The following is a 25,373-nucleotide window of genomic DNA, read 5'->3' on the forward strand; positions in this document are numbered from 1 at the left end:
GCAACCCTGAATGATAAGTGAGACTTTTTTTTTTTTTAAAGATTTTATTGGGGAAGGGGAACAGGACTTTATTGGGGAATAGTGTGTACTTCCAGGCCTTTTTTCCAAGTCAAGTTGTTGTCCTTCAATCTTAGTTGTGGAGGGTGCTGTCAGCTTCAAGTTGTTGTCCTTTCAGTCTTAGTTGTGGAGGGCGCAGCTCAGCTCCAGGTCCAGTTGCCATTGCTAGTTGCAGGGGGCGCAGCCCAATATCCCTTCCAGGAGTTGAACTGGCAACCTTGTGGTTGAGAGGATGCGCTCCAAACAACTGAGCCATCTGGGAGCTCAGTGGCAGCTCAGCTCAAGGTGCCGTGTTCAATTTTACTTGCAGGGGGCGGAGCCCACCATCCCTTGCGGGACTCAAGGAATTGAACTGGCAACCTTGTGGTTGAGAGCCCACTGGCCCATGTGGGAATCGAACCAGCAGCCTTCAGAGTTAGGAGCATGGAGCTCTAACCGCGTGATCCACCGGGCTGGCCCCTTAAGTAAGGTTTTGAGATATACCATTGGATGCTCATCCCAGGGTTATTAAAGGCAACTCAAACCATTTTGCAACTAAAGTTACTCTGTGTTTCTAGAATCACAGGTTTTTTGTTTTGTTTTTTAGTACGTTTATCATTTGGGTGAAGAGAAAATATTAAGTGCTCTCAGTCCGCATTTATTAGAGAGGTGAGAGTGGATTCTGGATGGTCAAAGCCCAGAAAATATCCACTAGATCACATTTTATCTTCCAGAAAGTAAAATGAATTTATAATTATCTCATGAAAAACTGCAAGCAACAGAGTAGTCTGGCAGGTTTCTGGTAGGGAAGCCAGGGGTTGTATTCAGGTTTGTGTGACTGTCCAGAGTTCCTGCTAGCTCTGTGCCTCAACCAAAACTTTCCCCATCACCCATCTCTCAGTGAGATCACCCTGCTCTGAATTCCTAGAATGCTTGGTTTCTGTATCAACATTCTATTAATTTGACATTCAACTCAGTGATTTGCTGGGTCTTCATATAAGGAAAAGTACTTAAGTTCTTAAATGTCAAACAGATGTTAGTTATTATGTATGTATATACATATACACATAATGTGTGTGTATATATATATATATATATATATATATATACACATATGTCTACACATGTGTATGCACGTATGTATATATATATATATATATATATATATAAGTATATACATAGATGTGTATACGTACAGTCATAGTTATATATTTATTATGTGTTTGTCTCTTATTTTCCCTTCACGAAGTTATAAACTTGTTGAGGCCCATATTTTATCCATCTTTCATCCTCCCACTGCTCTTAGTTGGAACACATTTGACAGTCCATCTACTGATGTTTTGCGTGTGGACACTAGCCTCCAGAATTTCACAAGTCTGTGATTCTCCACCACTGATCTTCACTGCCCTTCTGTGTCCGACAGGGCAGCTGGGAGGATTGGATGAGATAATGGGTGCAAAGCACCCTGGATTAATTCCATGTGGTCTGTGACAGAAGGAACTCAGCGGCTTTAGTTCCCCCTTCAACCTCCTATCTTCTTTTTCACAGAAATTTGGATCATGGATGTGATCAGAAATATGCTTCCCTTTTTCAATGATAGATTTCTAAAGAGGTGATTTCTAGACCTCTGAATGGGCAGTATGTGACATAATCTAACGAGAGAGGACTTATCTCGACTGTTTTTAAAGTGTTGAAAGCAGATTAAAGCCATCAGCCTACATAAATGTTCTCCCAATGCAGCATTTTTCATTCTCTCACGCCACCCATCATCTGGCCCAGGGATGTCCAACAGAACTTTCTGTGATGATGTAAATATTCTATATCTGCAGTTTTTAATATGGTAACCACTAAGCACATTGTACACTTGAAATGTGGCTGATACAAACGAGAAACTTTAAGTTTTATTAAATTTTAAAATTTAAATAGCCACATGCTACCATATAGGGCAACACAGAGCCAAATTAGGAGAATCCACATATCTCATTCATTCATTCATTCATTCATTCATCATTCAACCAAATCTGTTGAGTCAGGTGCACTTACTAAGTCCTGATAGTAGGTTCAATAATTAGACTCTCATCTGAAACAGCTCACAATTTGTTTGGGGAAGCAAATAATCTTTTGACGTGAGCTCAAGACGGTAACGAGTCTTCTGGCTACATTACGTCTTCTTGAGAAAAGTAGCTGGAGGAGATTTGTTAGGCATGGGCCACCCTGCAGATTACCTCTCCTCCCTGACTTCATCTGCTGGAATCGGATCCTGGTCTGAGCTAGAGGCAGTTTCCAAGGGATGGCAAGAGGCCGATCGGACAGACGTGAGCATGCGCAACGGGCCGCCAGACGAGGTTATTCCGCCCTGAGGAGTATGTGCACAACCTGTTCAGAGCTTGAAAGTGAGGCACAGGCAGGAGGCAAACGTCAAAGCAGTGTAAGGCCCCAAAGACACAAAGAGCTAGCGCAGTGGGCTGAATAACAACGTCAATAATGCGGACGGTTCAGAGGCAGGGCACAGAGGTTGGTAGCCGTGTCTCTGGAGCCAAACTTCCCGGATGCTGATCCCAGCTCTGCACCTCCCTGCTGTGCACAGCCTCCACCTGCAAAATGAACCATATAAAGGCCCTCTTCTCAGAGGCTGACTGAAAAGGAGATGAATTAGAACATGGAAGTGAACCCAAGCGGACTGGCGTCAGCATCCACTCTGACCAATGCACTGCGCCACTGGATTAGACCAGGATTCTGATCTCATCCCCACTACTTCTTGAAGAACTGAGCTGCCTCATCGAAACTCTCCTTACCTCGTCTGTAAAATAAGGATACAGAGAATAATAACAGTAGGAGGCTGTGAAGGCTGAATGAATTGATCCACGTAGACCACCGCAGTGCGTGCGGAGCAGTGTGCACTAACTAGTATTACTTTACATTATGCCCCAGGCCCCTGGCCGATCATGCAGCAGATACTGAATGTGTCCCAGAAAACCACCATAGGGAAGCGCAGACGGAGAGATAAGGAGCCACAGCTGGTCTGGGCAGGAAGCAGGGCTGCTCGCAGAGCTGCTGCTGGGCCTTGAGCTGCTGTGGCCTCCAGAGGCTATGCCTGCATTCCAGCCTGTGCCTGTCCCCTGAGGTGACCTACGTGCACACCCATGCTCTGACAACAAAAACATTCTGACTTGCAGACTGATGCAGAAATTCACAACAGCGACATGACATTTTGAGGCAGCCTCCTTCAAACAGCCCCGTCAGAGTGTAAAATGGTAAACCACTCTGGAAAAAGCCTGGCACTTTCTTATAAAGTTAAATACGAATATATTGCGTTATATACGACTACAGATATTTGCTTAAGCAATAAGCGCACATGTCCACAAAAAGGGTTGTATATGAATGTTCATAGCAGCTTTATTCATAATAGCCAAAAACAAGAAAAAAATTCATCAATGTAAATGAATAAGCCAATTGTAGTATATTTAGACAATGAAATACTATTCAGAAATCAAAAGGAAAGAACTACTGGTTCATCAAGAACATGGATGAATCACAGGACATTATACCAAGCAGAAGACTCCAGATACAAAAGGACACCTACTATAGTTTTATTTATATGACATTCTAGAATAGGCAAAACTGTAGGAGCAGAAATCAGATCAGAATCACTAGGGGCTGGGAGTGGAGAGACGGTAGTGACTACAAAGGGGCATAAGGAACTTTCCAGAGCAGTGAAATGAAATATTCTACAGCATGATGGTGGTGACATTTACCCAACTATATGAGTTTGTTAGGAGTACATCAAACTATACTCCTAAAAGGGATGGACTTTATTGTTTGTAAGGTAGACTTAATATACCTGGCTTTAAAAAAAGTGTAACATCACCAAGCACTACCCAATTCTACGTATGCGAAAGGGCGGAAGTAGGAGAAAGGACGAGCACAGCTGCTTTATCCATTTCTCACTGATTTTCTTTAAATGCTGACAACTTAATAATGCTTTTTGCCTTGTCAAAAGGTCCCTGGCATCCATCACAATATTATGTGCACTTCCAGGCAATCAAAGAGATCAATAGACAATTGACTATGATATGCTGTGTTTGATGTTTCAAGAGATTTATGTACAAAGTAGACAGAGGAGTGAGGATAGGGTTTTCCCAGGAGGATGGAGAGGAAACAGCATGTGTAAAGGGTCCGATGGGTAAGAGTTTGGCATATGTGAGGGGAAAAAACCCAAATCAGACATGACGCTATATCTCAGGGTGTGGGGAAAGCAATGGGGGTGTTGAGAGAGAAGCCCATGGACTTGCCTGGATCCAGGTTTGGAGGCCAATGTAGGCCCCACTAGAGAGCTGGAAGCATAGATGAAGCAGGCACCCACATGGTCAAGTTCGTCTTTTAACAACAAAGCTCTGGGGAAGGCGTAGAAGACCAATGGGAGGGAGGAGTTAGGAAGGTTCTTTGTGGCCCATTCTTGTCGTCATTTCCATTGAAATAAAAGGTGCCTTTCTGCTAGTGGATTGTTCTGAATACCAGAAGTATTAGGTAAGTAAGTCTCAAGTAGGATACAGCAGCCCGGAGGGTAGCTCAGCTGCCTGACAATTTGGAAGCCCCTTTTTCTTTCCTAAACTGAGAAACCTAAACAGCCTCTTAATTCAGGTTCTCAGGGTGAGCACCACTTGGTCTGTTTCGGAGATTCGCGGTCCCAGGAGCAAACCCAAATGGTCACGTTCCACGGTGGAGGAGACCAACAGAGCTAAAGGGATACAATGATATTTTCAGGTCCCGTTGTGAGCAAGCCCCTTCTGTGCAGGTGGGATTCCAAAAGGGGAAATAACTGACCAATCATCTAGGAAGAGAGAGTGTCATAAAAGGGCCAGGGCTATCAGGAGCCAGGATGACAGCAGCAAAAGGCCCAGACACCCTAGGGAATTTATGAGACCATGGAGAAAAAACATGAAGGAGCCCTGGGTTACTGCCTGCCAGGCCCAGCTTCCTCTTTTATGAGATCATGGTCAAAGCCAGGCCAGGCAGGAGGGTGCCAGCAACTGTATGAGCTTGTTTTTTCCCTAACTTGGTTCTGAGTCACACAGGCATCTACCCTTCCCAGAAAACCACCACAGGGATCACCCCCTGGCAGCTGGTCAACCCCAGTGCTAACACGAGATCCCCACTCAGCAGGCCAGGAGCTGGAGGTGGGCCAGCCCCCCAGCACCCGCCTGCCCCCACAAGCCTCACTGGGAGGGTGGGGCCTGGGCCCTGCCCAACCTTCAAAGAAAAGTAGGAGGGAGGCACATCCGACTTTTGAGCATACATGGGAGACGATGTTGAATCATGGGCTCGCAGAGAAGGGAGACTCATTTGAGAGCCTTTAATCTAAGCCCTTGACTTATAAATCAACTCATCCAATAAATACAGGGTGTCTGAAAAAGTGGGACATTTGTTGCACTTTTCCCACCATGATTATACTTTGAGTTAAATCTCAACCATATTCTCCAATGCTGACACTAGAGCGATGTTCAGAGAGACACAGGCTGCTTCCCTCTGGACAGTAGCACAAAGGAACCAAAGAGCTCTCCATTTCTAGCCTTCTCGGGCAGCCTGTCCTGAGAGGCACAGTTCCAGGCTCTGGAAATACAGCCGTAAGCAACATGGATAAAGTCCTGTTCTTATGGGGTGATAATCTGGTGGGAAGGAAACTGAGGCCAGAGAGAGGAGCTACAACACGGGGGGGCTAGGAAGCGAGTATTGACACAGAAAAGAGGTGCTGGGTCTTCTTCCCAGCTCCCCACTCTCAGCAGCCCTCAGGGAATTTTGGCTAAGTTGTGCTGAGCTACATCCCAGCGCAGGGACACCTCTTTCTGTGAACTTGCCTTGGGGCTCCACCCTCTTTTGCCATCCTTTTGCGTCAGGAAAAGTGCCCTGGCCTGATCTTGGCCCTCCTAAGGTCAGAATGAAGTCTTCCAGGGTCACTGATTAACTTGCCGTCAAGAACTTACCCCCTGACCTACACCACGCCTCTGGCAAGAACTGTCCCGGCCAGCATGGACATGCATGGGAGCCCGCGGAAGGATGTTTAAAAGCAATCGCATTGGCTGAATGAGAACTACGAGTGCAGGAGCCTGCTCCTCTGGAGAAAAGAAAAAGCCACAAACATAGCCTGAGATGGAGAAGGAGGGAAGAGGGGACAAAAGGAGAAAGAGAAATCGTTTCTCCTGATGATCTCAGCACTTGGAGGCTATTTTCTCATCCCGGCCTCCTACTCCTGGGTTTGCTCACTGCTGCTCCCATCTGCTCCAAAGCAGCACCTCTTCCCATGGCCATAATAATGGCCACCACAGAACAGGCGCCCATGAGGAGCAGTAAATTCATAGTCTTAATCTTCTCAATAACCTTAAAGCCAATTTGCCTACTTTTCAATTGAGGGAGCATTCTCACAGGAGCTAAGTAGCTGGCCCAATATCACATAAGTAGCAGAGCTGGAATTTAAACCCAGTTTCCTCTAACACCACTAGATGATAATATGCTCTTTTTGCTACCCCATGTTTCCTTTCTGTGGACGAAAAAGGGGCCACACACTAAATCTGACAAATTCAGGAGAGGCCCACATGGCAGCCCCTACAAACTTAGAGACTGAAATTAACCACACAGGATGGTCTGAGCACAAAAATTTCTAACTAAAAGTGGGTCATGGCCGGTAGTCACATCCTTGGCCTGTAGCTTCCATGACAAAGGTCAATCTTTACCTTAAGTGAGCCTGTGTATTGTCTTTTTGCATCTAAAATAACATACCCTTGGAATGTCAGAGTAATCCTCTTTCCCGGACCCCTCAGGGCACAACCCACCACACCAGAGCATGAGACCACAGAACCCCTCATTGTTATCTTGTTCCCCAAATACCATCTCTATGTGCTGTAAATGTTACCTAACTATCCTGTACCCACCGATGTAAAAGAAGTGTGTGTCTCTCCCTTTTACTTTTGATCCAGTCCCAGAGATTGCCCCGCTTTGTTTTCTCCCACACCCTTGATCTACCACCAATGTGTAAGGGTGAAATTCGGTAAATCAATAATGCAGTTAGACTTAGCTAGTTAGCAGTGTGACTCACCACATAGCTCGCTATCTAGCTACCTGTAATTAGACTTAGTTTGCAGTTAGATCCATCTTGATATTCAGCTGCTTCCTCTTCATTTCTCCCCTCACTGATTAACTGAAGAACACTATTCTGTTCCCTTTCTTAAGGCTACACATACCTCATAAATCCATTTAATTAATAAAATCCTAACCTGAAAAGAGCAATTTCTCAATCCTCAGGTGCCCAGACACTGGAATCCAATATATAGCTCCCTTGCAGATTTTACTGGTGACGCATACAGTCTTCAGGCCACCATGGCCGAGCCCGAGTCTGGAGTCCAGGGATAACTTCGTCTTCAAACAGACCAGAGCCCAGGAAGGATGTCAGTCCTCAGACCTGCCTGACCGACTCCCCCTTTCCTATATAAGAAAGCAAAGCTAAAAATCAGCACAGCTGTCCACTCTAAGACTCTGCCCTAGGTGACACCCCTCCCACCCACCCCCACAGGTGTTTCTCTCCTTACTACCTATGGCAGCTGTCCTTATCAGACTCTATCCTGGCAAACTCCTTTTTGCCAGTATTTCTCTTTTAAACAGAAACCCACGGCAGCTGTCATCTTTGGATACAGGCATTCTCTCTTTGCCCAACCTTTAATAAAACTTCCTTTGCTCTCCTACTTTTATGAGTCTGAATTCTTTCACCTTTCGCAAACAACCAGCAGTTAATTTCATGCCAGAACAATTTCCTGCCCTGATTGCAGGACCCTGCTCCATCCCTCCATCTCTGCTTCCCTTTCTCAGAAGCTCCCACTTCCAAACAACTGTCCCCCCTCCCCTGCCCATTCGACCTCCTCCCATTAACTTTGTCTCCCATTCTAGCCTGGCTCTGCGATGCAGCAGTACTACAAGTGGGGTGCAGGTATAGCTCCCCTTTAGGTCAGGGACTGACAAGGGTTGAGGGCCAGGCTTTGCTTCATCGCCTCCACAGTGGTTCCTGAGCCTCAGCTGAGCACCCCCCAACCTCCTCAGTGAAGAGGGAGTCTGGGGGCCTCTGAAGGGGCACAGCCATGTAAACAGACACAGACACCTCTGGGTGTGAGGTGCAGCTCCTCAGAGGAGATGGAATAACGAGTATTTATTAAGCCTCTACTAGTTGGAAGGCCTAGTACTGGAGATCGCACGAAGATATCGTGAGGAAAAGGGCAAATGTGCTCCTGGATATTCATGGAGATCATATTCCAGTGGGGGAGACACGCAACAACAAAAAGTAAACAGATACACAAAAGAATACCCCACTGTGGTGAATGTTATGAAGAAAACAAACAAGGGGCTAAGAAAGAGGTTAGTGGGAGGTCACAGTAACAGGTCAAAGGAGGGGAATGAAGGAACACGGTGATCTCAGGAAGATGGAAGGAAATGAGGAGAGCTGGAAATGAATGGGCCTACGGGCCTGTTTTCCTAGGATTAGGGCAGTGAGAACCAGTCCAGCTGCTGGTCTCAGCCCCTGGCCCTTTCTGGCCTTAACTCATCGCTTGGCCCTCACCTTTGCACTCCCTTATTAGTTTAATGATTCACTTTCAACCTTTCCTAGCTTCCTGTGTGGGGTGGGTGGGGTGGGGCAGAGCCCTGGGTGTCTGAGGGTAGCAGAAGGAATGGCTTCTCTAGTTCTCCTCTTTGTCCCATTCTGGTCTTGCCACAGAGAAAGGTCTCTCTGTGCCAGAAGGACAGTGAGGCTAACTAGGCCCAGCTGGAGGTCCGGATTCCAGATGTGGGAGGTAGTGGTGAGACAAGATCCTGACATCCTCCTTTTACTCCCCTCCCCTGCCTAATGGCCTGGGGAAATTTCCATCATAAACAAGTATGCATTCTTCATCTGGGTGCCTCCCCCCCTCTCCCCCACCGAGCAGTTTTCTTCCATCATCACTATCTCCCCCCGCCCCCAATCTATGTCTGTTTGGGCATGTGGGCCCGTCCACACATGTAAATAATCATGGATTTATGTTGGTCATTGTGTAGTGTGCAGGTTGCCTTGGGATAAGGGTGTAGGTGGTTGTGCAGGCTCACTGTGCTTGGGTGTAGGTGTAAGAATGATGGCGGCTTTGAAAGGCAGGTGTGGGAAAGGGATATGTCTTTGTTTGTAGAGGAGGTGTGTTTTATGCCTGTTAGGAAAAAGCGTGTAATGCTGAAGGGGTCCCATGTGTTTAGATGTAGTGGGTATACCATGTTTCCCCAAAAATAAGACCTAGCCAGACCTTCAGCTCTAATGCGGCTTTTGGAGCAAAAATTATATAAGACCAGGTATTATATTATATTATATTATATTATATTATATTATATTATATTATACACTGTCTTATATTAAAATAAGACCAGGTCTTAATATTAATTTTTGCTCCAAAAGCCGCATTAGAGCTGATGGTCCGGCTAGGTCTTATTTTCGGGGAAACACAGTAAAATAAAGTGACATAGAGGCCTACGAAGCAATTGTATATATACAGCAATAATGTACCAATTTCTAGCCCAATTGTGGGGCTGTCCCTTTGTTTGCATCCCCACACAATCTTGGTTGAGAAATGCTCTTAGGTGTTCCTTGTTTGGTGTCTGTGTAAGAATTGTCCAGCTTCCTTAAGATGTTATAAATTTGAATGTTGGATTTGAAGAAATGTAGCCATGTCTTAAAAGCTTGGGGTGCCCCTGCCAGCGTTTGCATTTTCAGTTTTGCATTTTTACCTTTCATTTATCAAGATTACTGAGTAACTGGTACACACAAGGCCCCGTGCTAGGTTCTACAGCGGACACAAGGACACAAAGACATGTGTGACACAGTCTCTAATGAAGGGTTCATGCATGTGCTCACTGTGTGTGTCAGGCATAGTACGATCCAATGTAAAGATCTGAGCCCGAGGCATTTCACATCTCCGGAGTCAGATTTGCTTCCTTCATTCTTTGCTGTCAGCACACCTTCTCCATGCTCCCTGACTCTACTGAAACCCATCCTATTTACATTCTAGTGATCTCCTCACCTAGGAATGTCAGGTAGCGCCACCCCCCCACCCCCACCCCCTCATCTGGGTCCCTCAGCCACGGCCTGGTAGGGCCCTGTTACCTCCCGCTGCACCTCTGTAATAGCTTCCTGCCCCTGCCTCAAAGTCTCTCCATTCAGGGCACGCTCCTTGTCCCTCTCAGCTCCCAGCTTGAAGTGCCCTGTTGTCATCCAGTGCCCACAAGCTCCATCTAGTCACATCCAGATTTCTGGCCTGGCAGCTAAGCTCTCCCCACTTTGCCCAAATCCTTCCCAGTCCTCATGACTTCCCAGTACTCCTTTACTGGGAACTTAGTCCAGGACTGTTTTCTTTGTGATTCCCCAAACACATGCTGTACTTTTCCAGCTCAAGGCCTTTGTTGATTCCATTCTCTTTCTCACAGTCATCGTCTACATCTGATTCTGTGGTTTCCCACCCACTGCTCAAGGTCATCTCACATCCACTCTTCCATGCAGCCTCACCTCATTCATTAGTGAACACTAGCTTTTTTGAGTCCCCCTAATAACTATCTTCCATTTCCTTAGGACCCTCAAGGAGTTCTGGTCAGGCCCACCCCTGAGGTGCCCTCAGCAGCACGCACGCAGAAACCAACCTCAGTACCTCCAACAGTACCTTTAACAGGGTGCCTTGCACTGTGAATGCCCAAAAGATGATAAATTCTGTCCATGAGCAACTGAGTTATGAAAATGTGTAAATTCAGTCGTAAGTTGAGTTATTACCATTACCAGAACATTTGCATAATGCCTCACAATTTAAAATGCTCTTCACATGAATTTTGTTATTTGATCCAAATAACAAGAGGCAAATCTGGGTGACTGCTAACCTCATGCCTTCATATGTTGTGGTCCTCTGTCCCAGCTTTGTATGAACACCCAAGTGGGTAACTTTTCTGGGTTGTCCTGTGCGGTCTCTGCACCTTTGCTGTGTGTGTGTGTGATGTGCATGTTGAAGGGGGGTATAATATGCCACCCCAGATTATGCCACTTTGGTATGTGGATTGAGCTGAAGGCAATCGAGACCCAGCAGACTCAGGAAAAGCTATTCACTTCTCCCTTAACTGCCTAAAAGAATTTATTAGGGGCCTGTACCAGAGAAAGCTATTAACAGAGAACATTTTTATCTGAAAGATTCTGGGGCTGGGCAGGCCAAACATCTGCTCTTCTTGTCTTCCTGTGATCTGCCCTCCTCCCTGTGAACCCCAGATCCCTATCCCATTCCTTAGCCCCCAATCCTTAGGATGGTACATGAGCCTCAACTGCCTAGCACTGAGTCTCAGGTTTTAATGGACTCCTGTAAGTTTATAATTAAATTTGTTTTCATCCTGTTAATGTCTTATGTCAATTTAATTATTAGACTAACTGAAAAATTTAGAAGGAAGAAGGGAAAATTTTTCCACCCCTACAATGTGGTGTATGTGTGAATGTTTGTATGTGTGTTTTCCTGTGTTCTAAGACAGGCAGGGTTGCATCTGCGTGTGCAATTGTGTTCATTTTTCTTCTGCTGCTTGACTATTTCTGTAATGACTTCCCTCTTGGGGTGTGTGTTCTCTGTGTGTATCTACCAGTATGTGAATGTACCTGTGTGACTGTGGTTCATTGATTTGGCTGGGTCAGTATTGTAGCAGGATGGCCAGACTTCCTTAGGGAAACCCTGCTGCCTCCCCGGAGATGGGCCTGACTGAACCTCTCCTAAGCTGTGCGTGGGCCCCTCTCCAGCTGCCACATGTCCCGACATGTGCATGCAGCCCGGGATTTCACCCACCCCCACTCACAACTCAGACACTCACAACACACACTTGGGCACCTAGGGTTAATGGGCCAAGTCTCCACCCTCCTCCCTTTGCTTAATCGTCGGAATTTCCAGCCAGCGCGGGCCTGCCTACAGCTCTCCGCCGGGGTGGAGTTGAGAAGGGCCCGCCCAATTATTAGGCACGCTTAACTAGCTCAGCTTGGCTGCGGGTCCGCACTCGCCCTTCTGCTCTGCTCAGCGCACGATGTGTCACTCTCGCAGCTCCCTTCCCACCATGACAGTCCTGCGGGCCCCGACCCCGGTACCCTCCACCAGCCCGGGACCCCGGAGGGGCTCCGGTCCTGAGATCTTCACCTTCGATCCTCTCCCGGAGCCTGCAGTGGCCTCCGCCGCGCGCCCCAGCGTCTCCCGCGGGCACCGAAAGCGCAGCCGTAGGGTCCTCTACCCGCGAGTGGTGAGTGTCGCTGAAGTGTCGCCGGAGGGAGCGTCGGGGTGGGGGAACGACCAGACGTTGGGACCCTGAGCTGACCTGTTCCCTTTGTTGTCTCCCCTCAGGTCCGGCGCCAGCTGCCAGCCGAGGATCCGAACCCTGCCAAAAGGCTCCTGTTCCTCCTGCTCACGGTCGTCTTCTGCCAGATCCTGATGGCTGAAGAAGGTGTGCCGGCGCCCCTACCCCGGGAGGACGCCCCCAGCGCCGCGCCCCCGGAGCACGCCCCCGCGCCCCCGGCTCTGGAGCCCCTTAATCTGACCGCGGAGCCCGCGGACTACGCTCTGGACCTCAGCACTTTCCTCCAGCAACACCCAGCCGCCTTCTAACCGTGACTCCCCCACATCCCCCAACAGGAGTTTGAAAAGCCTAAGAAACACCAGCTGTATCTGGTACGCGAGAGCGTATCCCAAACTGGGACTCCCGAGGCAATTCGCACTCAACACTACAGGGGAGCCGCCACCCCGCACCAGGATGGGCCACGCGCGGACATGCCGAGGCCGGGCCGGGAAGGAGGAGGAGAGCGGCGTTAATTTATGTCTCATTGCTCCTGATATTTATATGTATTTATGCATGTCCCCTAAGTGATAGAGGGGTGTATGTAATATTTATTTTAACTTATGCGAGGGTGCGAGACGTGCACCCCGCTGCAAATGCAGGTCTCTTGGTATTTATTGAGCTTGGTGGGATTGGTGGGTGCGCCTAGACCGAAGGAGATGGAGACGCGGCCCGGAGGGCGCCCCGCTGGGAGTTAAGGACGGTGGTGGGTCGTAGGCTTAGGGGGTGACACTATCCTCCATCATCTCATCCCCCTGGGTCTATTGTGTGAAGCTTCGGTGGACCGTTGGGAATAAAGTCCTTGGCCTTCGATCTCTCGAAGTTGTCCCCAAAAGATGGCTACGGGGTGCGAGGCGGGGGCTGCCAGGGGGCGGCCGAGGGGTCGCCCGTATGTTCTGTGAACAAAAATAAACTCGATTTTACAGTCAACAGTCATTTGAGTGTATCTTTGCCAGCAGCGATTCCCCGCTCCTTCCCCCCTCGGGCGCCAGGGACCGGCGGCCACGGCCCCAGTAGGCGCTCCTCAGGGCCCCGAATCCCCTTCCCGGATCTCGGAACCCAGCATCCCGTGACCGGACGCAGACGTTCGTTGCCCAGTCTGCGGTTTTCCCAGTTAGTTGCCGCGGGGCACATCCAAGATGAGGCAATATCCCCGGTCCGGGCCCACGGAGGTCACGTCGCGCGCCCGGGGGCGGAGCGGGCAGCTACCGGGAGGGACTCGGGTGGGTGGGGGAAGGCTGGGACCACACCGGCTGGCGGGCCAGCCCTGTGCGCGGGGCTGGCTGGCTGCGCTCGGAGCGGGGCCTGCCGGGAAAGGGGCGGGGCCGCGGCGGGGGGCGGGGGCGCGTTGCCGCAGCCCCGGGGTGCGGCCGTGTGGGGGGCGCACGCTCGTCAACAGGCCCAGCTCCCGGAAGGTCGTGCGCAAGTGGTGCGGGCTCCGCTCCCAGGTCCCCGGCAGCCGCGGGAGTTCGGGAAGGTAGGTGGGGGAGGGGAGATGGAGTCGGGCTGTGGAAGGGCGGGGAGGGTGGCGCGAGGTCTGGGGGCCTCTAGGCGTGGGAGAACCTTGTCAGATCCGGGAGAAACCGTCCTCACTGCTGGTGGGGACGCGACAAGGGGCTGGCAGTGGCCGTCAGCAGGCGGGAGGGAGCCTCGGGGGGTTTGTAGGATTTCCGCCTTAGCGGACCCCTGGGTGCGGAAGGAACTGGGCGGCGGTGGCTGCAGGCTGGGCGGGACTGACGGGAAAGGGAGTCACTCCGGTGGACTCCACAGCGCCCCGTCCCCTTCTGCAAAGGCTTTCTTTGCTCTCCTCCAGGTCCCGCTTGAGCCATGTTTTTCACCTGTGGCCCAAATGAGGCCATGGTAGTCTCCGGTAAGTATTGTTCTCTTCTCAGTCAGCGACCCCCAAACCCCTGCGAGTCTGGGCTCGGCCCCTGCCCCCGCCTCCCTCCGAGCTCCCCTAGCGCCAAGCCTTCGCCCCTCTCCCTCCCCCCATCCCAGGTTGCAAGCCTGTGATTCCCAGCCGCTAACCTTTCCAGGCCCAGACTGCCTCCCCTCCAGCTCCCACATTTCCTCGAGGGGATCGCCCCTCCTCCCTCCCCCAGTTCTTCAGCCTTCCGTATTCCAGCTCTACTGCCGCTCCTGCAGCTCACTGGCCCCTCACCTTGCAGGTTTCTGCCGGAGCCCCCCAGTCATGGTGGCAGGGGGACGAGTCTTTGTCCTGCCCTGCATCCAGCAGATCCAGAGGTGGGTAGGAAGACAGCCAGGGAGGGGGAGCCCCAGTTTTCTTTCTTTCCTCTTTTCCTCACTGTTCACTCTCCTTTTTCCCTCTAGGATCTCTCTCAACACATTGACCCTCAATGTCAAGAGTGAAAAGGTTTACACTCGCCATGGGGTCCCCATCTCAGTCACTGGCATTGCCCAGGTGAGGCTTTCAGAGCCTTTCCCCCAGAGTCCACTGCCCCATCACCTTCTCTGTCCTAGGCTGTCAGGATATTCTCTGCTAGTCTCACTTTCTCCAGAGTACTTGACTCCTCCTCCCTTCTCTCCCTGCTTCCTCCCTGCTTCATGAGACACCCCCCCCCCATGCCACACCCTTCCTATACTTCCTCTGGCACAGGTGAAAATCCAGGGGCAGAACAAGGAGATGTTGGCAGCAGCCTGCCAGATGTTCCTGGGGAAGACAGAGGCGGAGATTGCCCACATTGCCCTGGAGACACTGGAGGGCCACCAGAGGGCTATCATGGCACACATGACTGTGGAGGTGGGCCTGGTGGCCGGGGAGCTGTGAGGGATGCCAGGTTGAGGGAGGCCCAAGGACTGGGCTAGTCTGTGGGCAACAGTGGCCAGAGGTTCTGAGAGCTTAAGTGCCTCCTTCCCACCATCCTATTATCCTAGGAAATCTATAAGGACAGGCAGAAATTCTCAGAGCAGGTTTTCAAAGTGGCCTCCTCAGACCTGGTCAACATGGGCATCAGCGTGGTCAGCTACACCCTGAAGGACATTCACGATGATCAGGTAAGCCTAGACGGTTGATCCTCTCTGTTTCCCTGCTCCCTTCTCTTAAGTGCACCCAAGGACTCTGATTTCTGCATCTGTCCCACAGGACTATTTGCACTCCTTGGGGAAGGCTCGAACTGCTCAAGTCCAAAAAGATGCTCGGATTGGAGAAGCAGAGGCCAAGAGAGATGCTGGGATCCGGGTGAGAGATGGGGGTCACTTGGTCACTTTGGGCTCACGGTGGTAGAAGAGCTGGAAGGGGCACAACTGACTGGGGGCTGGTGGGACTGGGTTGGCAGGAAATAGACGATGCCAGGGCTGGGGCGAAGGCAGGGGAGTCTGGTGGGTAGTGGGCTCTCGCCCTGGGCCTTCCTCTCCCTGCTCTGACTCCCTACCTGATGTCTGTGTGGACAGGAGGCCAAGGCCAAGCAGGAGAAGGTGTCCGCACAGTACCTGAGTGAGATTGAGATGGCCAAGGCACAGAGGGACTACGAGCTGAAGAAGGCCGCATATGACATCGAGGTCAACACCCGCCGGGCACAGGCTGACCTGGCCTATCAGCTGCAGGTCAGAGCCCCCACACTGGCCAGGTGGCCAGGCGGGACTTACCCTGCCCCATTCCTCTCAGGCCCTCCATCCATCTCAGGCCACCGCTTTCTCATATTCTAACTCTGACTCCCTCATCTGGCACTCCATTTCTGACCTAGCTCCTCCATACGAGGAGGATTTAAAAGACCTAAACATTTCTGCTGAAAAACAAAGAAAAGGCCAAGAAGGTATATGATCAGTAGGGCAGATCATATGTTTGGGGCAGGCTGTGTCCCGTGCAAAGGCACCTGGATGAGGGGTGAACCAGAGCTGAGATCCAGCCCAACTAGACCTTCTGTCATGGGCCAGTAGGTTTGCATCCACCCAACGAAAGAGTGCCTTTTTCTCACGTGCACAGGGCTGCTCTAGTGACCAAAGAACGATGTGAGGAAGGAAAACATGGAGTTGGGCTTTGAATCCCGCAAAGTGAGATGTGGGCAGCCCTCAGTACTGCAAGCATGTACAGTCCTCGTGCAATTCTGTACTGAGAACATGCCTACTCGCTAAAATTTACTGGTAACCCCAAAATCAGTACTCGCAGCGCTTTTGTGGGCATTTGCAGACCTGCAGAGAGGCGACATTCTGAATTGTCTGATGCACAGGTCCCATTGAGTGTGAAGATGTCCTGTCTTCTTTCAACTCTTGTACTGTTAACAGTGTCATTTTCATAGTATGTTTCCTGCCACGTTTTTCACATTTTCGTGTTCTTTGTTGGTAGTTTTGCTGTTTAAAATGGCCCCCAAGCATAATGCTGAAATGGTGTCTAGTGTTCTAAGTGCAAGAAGGCTGGGATGTGCCTTATATAAAAAACACATGTGTTAGAGAAGCTTCACTCAGGCATGAGTTACAGCGCTGTCAGCTCTGAGTTCATTGACAATGAATCCACGATATTTATTACATAAGGTATCTTTAAACTGAAGCACACATAAAACAAGATTATATTTTGATCTGTTGATAAAAATGTTGTGCCCAGAGGCTCATTGGAACCTAACCCTGTATTTCTGCTAGGATCAAAATAAGTACTTGCTAATTCAGTGTTCATAGAACAGAACTATGAATAACAAGAATCAAGCATACTTTGAGACCTTTACCCAAAGGATAGCAATATTATGAGATTCATTTTTGCCAAGAGTTGCTACAGGCTGAAAGCATAATGAGGGGCAAACCATGTCTAGTTGTGATGATAAATTCCTGAGTGGCTTGACAGAGTTGTGAGTGACATGGTGCTTTGCTACTCAGTGTGGGCTGCATGCCAGCTGTAGCATCATTGGAATAGTGTTTAAAAATACAAAGTCTCAGGCTCCGGCCCAGACTGAATCAGAATCTGCATTTTAACAAAATCCCTAGTTGATCTGTGTATATATTGGAGTTTGAGAAGCAGTAACGTAGTGAAAATCACTCACATGGGTTAGACTAAGGAGGAGATCCTTAGCTCTCTACACTTGGCTTTCCTTGTCTGCGGATCAACGGATTGGGCTGGTTAGGGCTCTGTTCAATTTTTTATAAGTTCCTCATTTTGTGCCAGGCTTTGTACTAGGTAATCAGAAAATAACAATTAAATCAACAAATAATCTATGAAGTGCCTACTATGTTCCAGACGTTGTTCTGAAGGTGAGGATGTAAGTAGGAATAAGACAGGGTTCCTGCTCTCAGCTTACAGTACAACACAGCTAATAAGCAAGTAAGTAAACTTCATAGGCTCTAATGATCTTGTTGAAGTGCTATGAAGGAAATAACAGGTGATGTGAAAGCAGTAGGGGTTACGATGTTAAGTCAGGGGTGGTCAGAGAAAGCTACTGAGGAAGTGATATATGAAATAAAACCTGAAGATGAGGAAGAACCAGCCATGCAGAGTTGTGGGCCCAGAGTATCTAAGCCAGTTATGTTCCAAAAGAACATTTGTGGTGATGGAAATGCTCTGTGTCTGTGCTGTCATGTTGAGCACTTGAAATAGGGCTGAGGAAATGTGACTGAGGAACTGAATTTTAAATTTTATTTAATGTTAGTTAATTTAAATTTATATAGGACTAGTGGCTAGGCAGAGGGACCAGCACATGCAAAGGCCCTGAGGTAGAAAAGAGCTTGGCATGTCCCAGAAACAGAAAGGAGGTGTCTGATGGGGTATGGCTGGTGTGCTGTAAGAAGAGGTAGGCAGGGCCTGATCACATAGGGTTCAGGTAGCCATGATAGAGACTTATAATTCAAAGCACAATGGAAAGCTATTGGAGAACTTTAAGAAGGGAGGCGCTGTGGTCTAATTTATGTCTTTACAAGGATCAGTCTGGCTGCTCTGTGGAGAATTGATTGTCAGAAGAGAGACAGCAGGGAGACACATTTGAAGCTTTTTCAAAGATGATGGATTGCAGAAGTACAGCTAATTGCACTCTCAAAACCTCACTAAAACCAGATAGAGTGACTTTGAGAGAGAGAGAGAGAGAGAGAGAGAGAGAGAGAGAGAATGGGAACAGAAGAATAGAAACCATAGCATCACTTTGGAAGCTGGAAAGCCATGGTAATTGACTAAGCATGTCTGAAACAGCTGAGGACAAAGGTGCCAGGGACAAAACAATGACATGATCTGAGGCACAGGAGCTGGCACAGCCAGGGTCCTGGAGCTGCAATGAAGACTGTCTAAATCAGGAAAATCAGGTGAAGAGCGACTTTCCTGGCTCCCTGCCTTCGGGTCCCTTCTCTGTCCCAGTAGACGTCTGGAGATTTATTATCTGATGAGAGTAAACCACAGGATGTGACCCGGAGCCAGCCAGACACACGTGAGGGCCTGGTACACCAGTAACGGGGCATGAAGTGACTGAAGGCTGGCAGCCTCCCCTCACCCCCTCACCCCACTCAGCTCCCAGAATCTCCATCTTCCGAAGAATAGATCAGAAGACTACTCTAGGAAACATGACCAATTCAGAAGGAAAGACGTAAAGATCCTGAATCAGAGGTTTCTCAGCAAGTGGCCTGCCCGGATCACCCTAGAGTGAAGCTCTAAGTCCACAAGCCTTACCCACAACCCAGGGTTTCCTTTCAGTGTTGTAGACCCTCCTCACTGTGAGCAGACAAGCAAGGATTGCCTGATACATGAGGGGCTCCTGCAACATGGAAGACACACCAAAACCACAAACAGCAAAGCCATTTGCAGGATACACACTATGCAGGAAGAAGAAAGCTCTTTTAAATGTTAATATGCTCAGTAAGAAGAGAAGAATTCACACCCAGGAAGTCAGGATATAGAACAGAAAACAAAAAGCTCTTGGAAATTAGTAAGGTAGCAGAAATTTAAAAAAAAAATCACGTTGGAAGAGAAATTCTAATAAATCTCCCAGAAAATGGAACAGAACAGATGGGGGACATTAGATAAAAATATTAAAGCCCAGTCCAGTAGATCCAACAGAACAAAGAAAATGGGAGGAAATAACCAAATGAAAAAACTCCAAAATGTTTATCTGTTCTGAAGAGTGTGAGTTTCTAGATTGAAACAACCTACCAAGTGCCCAATACAGTGAATGGAAAACATCTACATTGAAACATCTCACTGAAATTAAGAACACCTAGAACAAAGAAAAGATCTAAATGCTTCCAGAAAGAAAAAATACAGATCCCAAATGGTCAGGCATCAAAGTGACTTCAGATTTCTTAAACTAGAAGACCATGGAGCAATGCCTTCAAAATTGTGATGAAAATGAATTTCACCATAGTAGCCTGTACTCAACTGTAATTCAAAGAGAAGAGTAGAACAAGAATCTCAGAAGCAAGATCTCAAAAAACTTATTGCCCACATACTCTTTCCAAGGAAGCTACTGGAGGTTGAGTTTCACTGAAAGGTGGCCTAAAAAGAGGGACGGGGGCAGGGTGCCTGTCACACAGGGCGAGATGGTGCTCTCACTGGAGTAGGGAGCAACTGCAATGGAGCAGGCTTGCCATCTTTAGGTCAAAGACAGTGAGGGAGCCATATCCAGAAGCACCCTTCCTCTGGAGTGAGCAGATGAGCCAAGTAGACGCAGGGGCACTGTCTCATGTTGGTGCGGCCCACAGGGATGATGGTGCGTGGCTGAGCTGAGCAATTGAACAGGAAGGAGGTACGCTCCTCCCCTTTACCTCTCCTCACCAACGTCTTGGCAAGAGCGTTCTGCTCCTTGTGCTCTACAAGGAATAAGAAAAGGAAATCTACCTTAAGAAGAGGCGTTCTTTATCTACATATTCTTGTAAATGCTTGTAGAGTGCTCCTGGACGGAACACAAGAAGCTGGTCACAGTGGTTCTTCTGTGGAAGAGAACCAGGTAGTTTAAGGAACTAGGTGGGAGGAAGCCTTACTTATCACTGTTTACTTTTTTCTTTTGAATTTGTACCCTGTACAAAAATGAAAAAATGAAAAAGATAACACACACACCCAGCCCCCTTAAAAAGTCAGTAGGAGGCTACTGCAGTAGTCAGGGCTGGCGCTGCAGGCGGCTTTCGCTAAGGTTACAGCAGCACGGATGGAGAGAAGGGGATGGAGCTGAGGGAGACTGGAGGTAGGAGATGGCCTCACTGTGCCCAGGGCCCTCCAGGTGCTCACACTGGAGGGAGACCGGGTGGAAAAACAGTAATGGGAGCTCATGGAGGCACATTGCATCTGGCCTGAGGGAGGCAGGGACTGGGTCCCAGCCCTAGCCAGCTCTGACACAGGCTGCCTGGGGACATCTCTGAGCAGGATCAGGACATCCCCAGGCCATGCCCTGGATCTCTACCGGAAATGGACTCCTCGGGCCAGCTGAGCCGACTGTGGATGGACTCCACTGCTTGCTATTTTCGTGTCTCACCCTGGAGCCCTGCCCTGGCTTCTCTAGTTCCTGTGCACTTGCTCTTCAGCTCTGACGCTGAGCGTCCCTCCTCCCCAGGTGGCCAAGACGAAGCAGCAGATCGAGGAGCAGCGGGTACAGGTGCAGGTGGTGGAGCGGGCCCAGCAGGTGGCAGTGCAGGAGCAGGAGATCGCCCGCCGAGAGAAGGAGCTGGAGGCCCGGGTGCGCAAGCCGGCGGAAGCCGAGCGCTACAAGTTGGAGCGCCTTGCGGAGGCAGAGAAGTAAACGCCCCCTCCCCGGCCCCTCCTGGTTCCTTCACCACCTGGGTACCCACAGAGGAAGAGCCTTCACTGTCCGGACTCCTGTGGAACTCAGGTTGCAGGAGCCTCTACCTCCAGCGAGGGGGGAGGGGCTTTCTCCCAGGAGCAAGGGCCTCCCTCAGCAGCTTCCTCACTCCCCTTGTTTGCCCAGGTCCCAGCTGATTATGCAGGCAGAGGCAGAAGCTGAGTCTGTGAGGGTGAGTTAGAAGGTGGCACTTGCTAGCTTGTGGGGGAATGGGCATTGCTCTTGAGCTGGGGCTTCTTGTGCTTAACCGCTGCCATCATTATCACAGTATCCTGTACCCTCCTCAGATGCGTGGGGAGGCTGAAGCCTTTGCCATAGGGGCCCGAGCCCGGGCCGAGGCTGAGCAGATGGCCAAGAAGGCAGAAGCGTTCCAGCTGTACCAGGAGGCTGCCCAGCTGGACATGCTGCTGGAGAAGCTGCCCCAGGTTTGGGGCTTGTGTGGGCACCAGGAGAGCCAGGGAATGGGGGTGGGGGAAGTGAGGGGCTTGGGGAGAACCCTGCTAGGGAACCATAAATTAGGGGTGGGAGTTAAAAGCCAGTGACCAAAGTGAGGGAGGATGATCAGTAGGACCAGTGTCTTAAAATGCAGGGTAAGGCGCTTTAGGAGGGGTGTGATCAGATCACAGATGCTGAGTGGACATCTCCCCCACCAGGTGGCAGAGGAGATCAGTGGTCCCTTAACCTCGGCCAATAAGATCACACTGGTGTCCAGTGGAACTGGGGCTGTGGGGGCGGCCAAAGTGACGGGGGAAGTCCTGGACATCCTGACCCGCCTGCCAGAGAGCGTGGAGAGACTCACGGGTGTCAGCATCTCGCAGGTGAGGGTCTTGCATGGGGGCCATGGAGCAGAACTGCTGGGCTCCTGGGGCACGTGACGCAGAGGCCCAGCATGTTGACATTTATTAGTTGCTTTCTTTGTGCCAGACAGTGCTGAGTTTCTACACAAATGGTTTTTATTAAAAAAATTTTTATATCAAACTACTCTTGAAGTATGTAGTATTTTACAGAGTAACGAAACGGAACTCCAATGTGTTAAATAACTTAGCCCACCTCAGAAAGCTCAGGAAGCTGGGCTTCCAACCCAGGCTGACTATCTCTAGTACAAGGAACTAGTTGCAGCCTGTCAACATTTAATTCCTAGGCATGTCACTGCCTTTCTTGGTGCCTGTTTATTCATTTGTGGGTTATGGTAGAGGTCAGAATGGGCTCTGGAACCAGACTGTTTTGTGTGAATCTTGGCTCCAGTGCGTGATAGCTGTGACCTTGGAGTTCTCAACCTCTCTGTACCTGTTTCCTCACAGGCTAATGATAGCAACTACCCTGTAGAACTGTTAAGGGGATTAAATAAGTAATACTTGCACAGTGTTTAGAACACTGTCTAGCACATAGTAAGTTCTATATACGTGTGTTAAATAAAAAATACATATATAAATAAAAGCATTGGACCATTTCAGTGACCTTCAAGCTGGGTTCCTTGGAGCCTCCTGGAGGCCTGCAGTGGAAGATTGGGAGTTATGGAGGGTCTGTGCAAGCAGAGCTCTGGTCCCTTCCACACCCTTTCAGTAATTCATTGGCTTTGTTCTTGTTTTAAACCACTTTATTGAAGTATGATTGGCATGTAAAAAGCTGTATGAATTTAATGTTTACAACTCAATGAGTTTGGGATAAGTATACATCCATGAATCCATCACCATCATCAAGACTATAGAAATATTCATTTCCCAGTTTCCTCCTGTTACTACTTTGTGGTAAGAACGCTTAACATCAGATCTACCCTCTTAGCAAATGTTCAGTATATATTCAGTGTCGTTAGCTATAAGCACTATGCAGTACGATAGATCTCCAGAATTTATCTTATATAACTAAAACTTTATACCTATGACCATCACCTCCCCATTTGCCTTCCTCCAGCTCCTGGCAATGACCATTCTACTCTCTACTTCTGAGTTTTTTGTGTTTTTTTTTAATTTTTCAATTATAGTTGACATTTTATATTAGTTTCAGGTGTACAGCATAGTCGTTAGACATTTATGTACTTTATGCAGTGATCCCAATTAGTCCCCACGTGGCACCATAGTTATTACCATATTGACTATATTCTCTATGCTGTACTTTACATCCCCATGACTATTTTGTAACTACCAATTTGTACTTCTTACCCCCTTCCCTTTTCCCCCAGCCCCCCACAGCCCCTCCCCTCTGGCAACCATCTGTTTGTTCTCTGTATCTCAGTCTGGGTTTTTTTGTTCATTTTGTTCTTTAGATTGCACATATAAGTGAAATCATATGGTATTTGTCTTTCTCTTATTTCACTTGGCATAATACCCTCTGGTCCATCCATGCTGTCAGTTATTTATTGTTATACATGAATCCTGTTGTTATACATGAATCCTGCTTGGCAAAAGGGTGAGGGACGGCGCCAGAAAAGCTAGAAGATTCCTGGAAGTGCATGTCCTCCCTGCAGCCCATTCGTCCAAATGGGGCCTGGGAGAATACCGTATCTGGCTCCCAAGTGTCATCTACTGTTGTCCCTTTTGCCAGGTGAACCACAAGCCTTTGCGAACAGCTTGAAGCCTCTACCTGCTCAAGTTGCCGGAATGGTCCCCACATTGCATGCCCTTCAGCTGGCCTCCCTGAGCATGTCCTGACAGTAGGGTCTTACCCTCATCTCTCCTTGCCAATACCCTGTGCCTTGCCTTGGAGGGGGAGGGTTGCTCCCCTTCCCAGGCCCACACTACCTAGACTGCCAGCCCCCAGGGGTCCCATGCCAGCTTTCTGATCCTACCCCGCCCAACTTGTTTAACATCCTAATTAAACTAGACTGTCAGAGCCTGTTGTCCACAATTATTTTCTGACCAAGACTGAGGGATGGCTGGAAGTTGTCAACTTGTCAAATAGCTGTTAATGAGGATTGAACTTTTGAACAAAACAGTAATCAATCAAAATGCTTGAATGGAGCTTGCTCCCTTCCAGTAGGCTTTTTAGAATGGGAGCAAGTTACTTTTACACTATTAAGAGTTGTAGAATTTCCCCCCCCCCAAAAGTTCATTAGTCAGAAAGTATGCTGATATGGAAGGAGTGTTGAGAATTTCCTTCGGCCCTGGAATTACCAAAAATATGTCCAAGGGAAATTGATCTAAATATCCAGGGTGTCTTTGAGACTCATTTTGTACACTTAAAAGCATATTACGTGGAGTTTAGAATGGACCATGACTTGTACTAGGTATCTGTAGTTTAGGTTGACTGAGAAAACCCACAGGGTTACAGCACATAGCACGATATCCATAACCCAAAGAAACCCTTGATGTGCTGGTCCATTGGAAATGTTGCAAGTGGCTTTTAACTGTTCATGAGATTTTATTTTTTAAGGTAGCTATTAACATTAGTAACCATCAGTGTTCTATATCTTTTCTTTTTTATTGGGGAACAGTATTCTCCAGGGCCCATCAGTTCCAAGTCGCTGTCCTTCAATCTTTGGTTGCAGGGGGCGCAGCCCACCATCCCATGTAGGAATTCAACCAGCAACCTTGTTGAGCTCGCACTCTAACCAACTGAGCCATCTGGCCACACCCTTCGTGAGGTTCTTGTGGAGCAGTTAAAACAGGCTGCTGGGATCCAACCCGTTTCTGGCTCAGTGCATCTCATGAAGCCTGAGAACCTGCATTTCTACAGGTTCCAAGCAGGCAGATGCTGTTCTGGGGACCACTTAATGCACTATTTGGCATTCATGTTTTCATTTCAATCCCTAGTTCCCGCATCTGAATCTATGCCTATCCTACCTATCCTAGTAAGGCTGGTACCAGTGGTGGGCTGGTTTGGGTACCAAGGATTAAGATGTAAGGGTCAATTAAGTATTAGGATATTTTCATCAATTTACAGAGAGCAGAGTATATATATGGAAGTGAACTTGAGCCCCTTGTCTATACCAGCAATCTAAATGAGCACACATCTTGCAATTTTTTTTTCAATTCCCATTTATTTTTGGCTCTTGGGGCAATGTCATTTTTTTCAATATGAAAAACAAATTCAACACAAAATAGAAATTTGAAGTGTAGGGTAGGACAAAGCCAGGGATAGGGGGAAAATGGCAATAGCAAAAGATGAGATGTTGCCAGAAGATGGTATCCTGTCCCGTCCCTTCTGGGGAATGACTCAAACATTTAGGTGGCAGTACATACCTTTTCACACATACAGCAAGACTGGTATTTTTCGGGGATAAGAAAAAGTGGG

General features: G+C 48.7%; 2 protein-coding genes across 3 annotated transcripts; both read left to right on the forward strand.

Annotated features, from left to right (window-relative positions):
* Window positions 1-12,025: 12,025 nt before the first annotated feature.
* On the forward strand, window positions 12,026-13,359 carry IER3 (immediate early response 3). Its single transcript, XM_019717391.3, has 2 exons — window positions 12,026-12,339; window positions 12,441-13,359. The coding sequence occupies exons 1-2, from the start codon at window positions 12,130-12,132 to the stop codon at window positions 12,699-12,701; spliced, it is 471 nt and encodes a 156-aa protein (XP_019572950.1). The 5' UTR covers window positions 12,026-12,129; the 3' UTR covers window positions 12,702-13,359.
* A 390-nt stretch (window positions 13,360-13,749) lies between these two features.
* On the forward strand, window positions 13,750-23,972 carry FLOT1 (flotillin 1). Of its 2 annotated transcripts, XM_019717390.3 has the most exons (13): window positions 13,750-13,906; window positions 14,243-14,299; window positions 14,598-14,673; window positions 14,761-14,851; window positions 15,047-15,190; window positions 15,325-15,444; window positions 15,533-15,628; window positions 15,841-15,993; window positions 20,898-21,079; window positions 21,270-21,315; window positions 21,431-21,568; window positions 21,797-21,961; window positions 23,685-23,972. In XM_019717390.3, exons 2-13 carry the CDS (start codon window positions 14,257-14,259, stop codon window positions 23,712-23,714), a joined length of 1,284 nt encoding a protein of 427 aa, XP_019572949.1. In that variant the 5' UTR covers window positions 13,750-13,906; window positions 14,243-14,256; the 3' UTR covers window positions 23,715-23,972. The 2 variants fall into 2 exon arrangements, with proteins under 2 accessions (XP_019572949.1, XP_088652030.1); XM_088795904.1 differs by lacking the exon at window positions 14,761-14,851 and having other exon boundaries at window positions 13,766-13,906.
* The last annotated feature ends 1,401 nt before the right edge of the window (window positions 23,973-25,373 follow it).

Source organism: Rhinolophus sinicus, chromosome 2, assembly GCF_057876585.1.
Source record: "Rhinolophus sinicus isolate RSI-liver-muscle chromosome 2, RSI-T2T, whole genome shotgun sequence".
NCBI classification, from domain to species: Eukaryota; Metazoa; Chordata; class Mammalia; order Chiroptera; family Rhinolophidae; genus Rhinolophus; species Rhinolophus sinicus.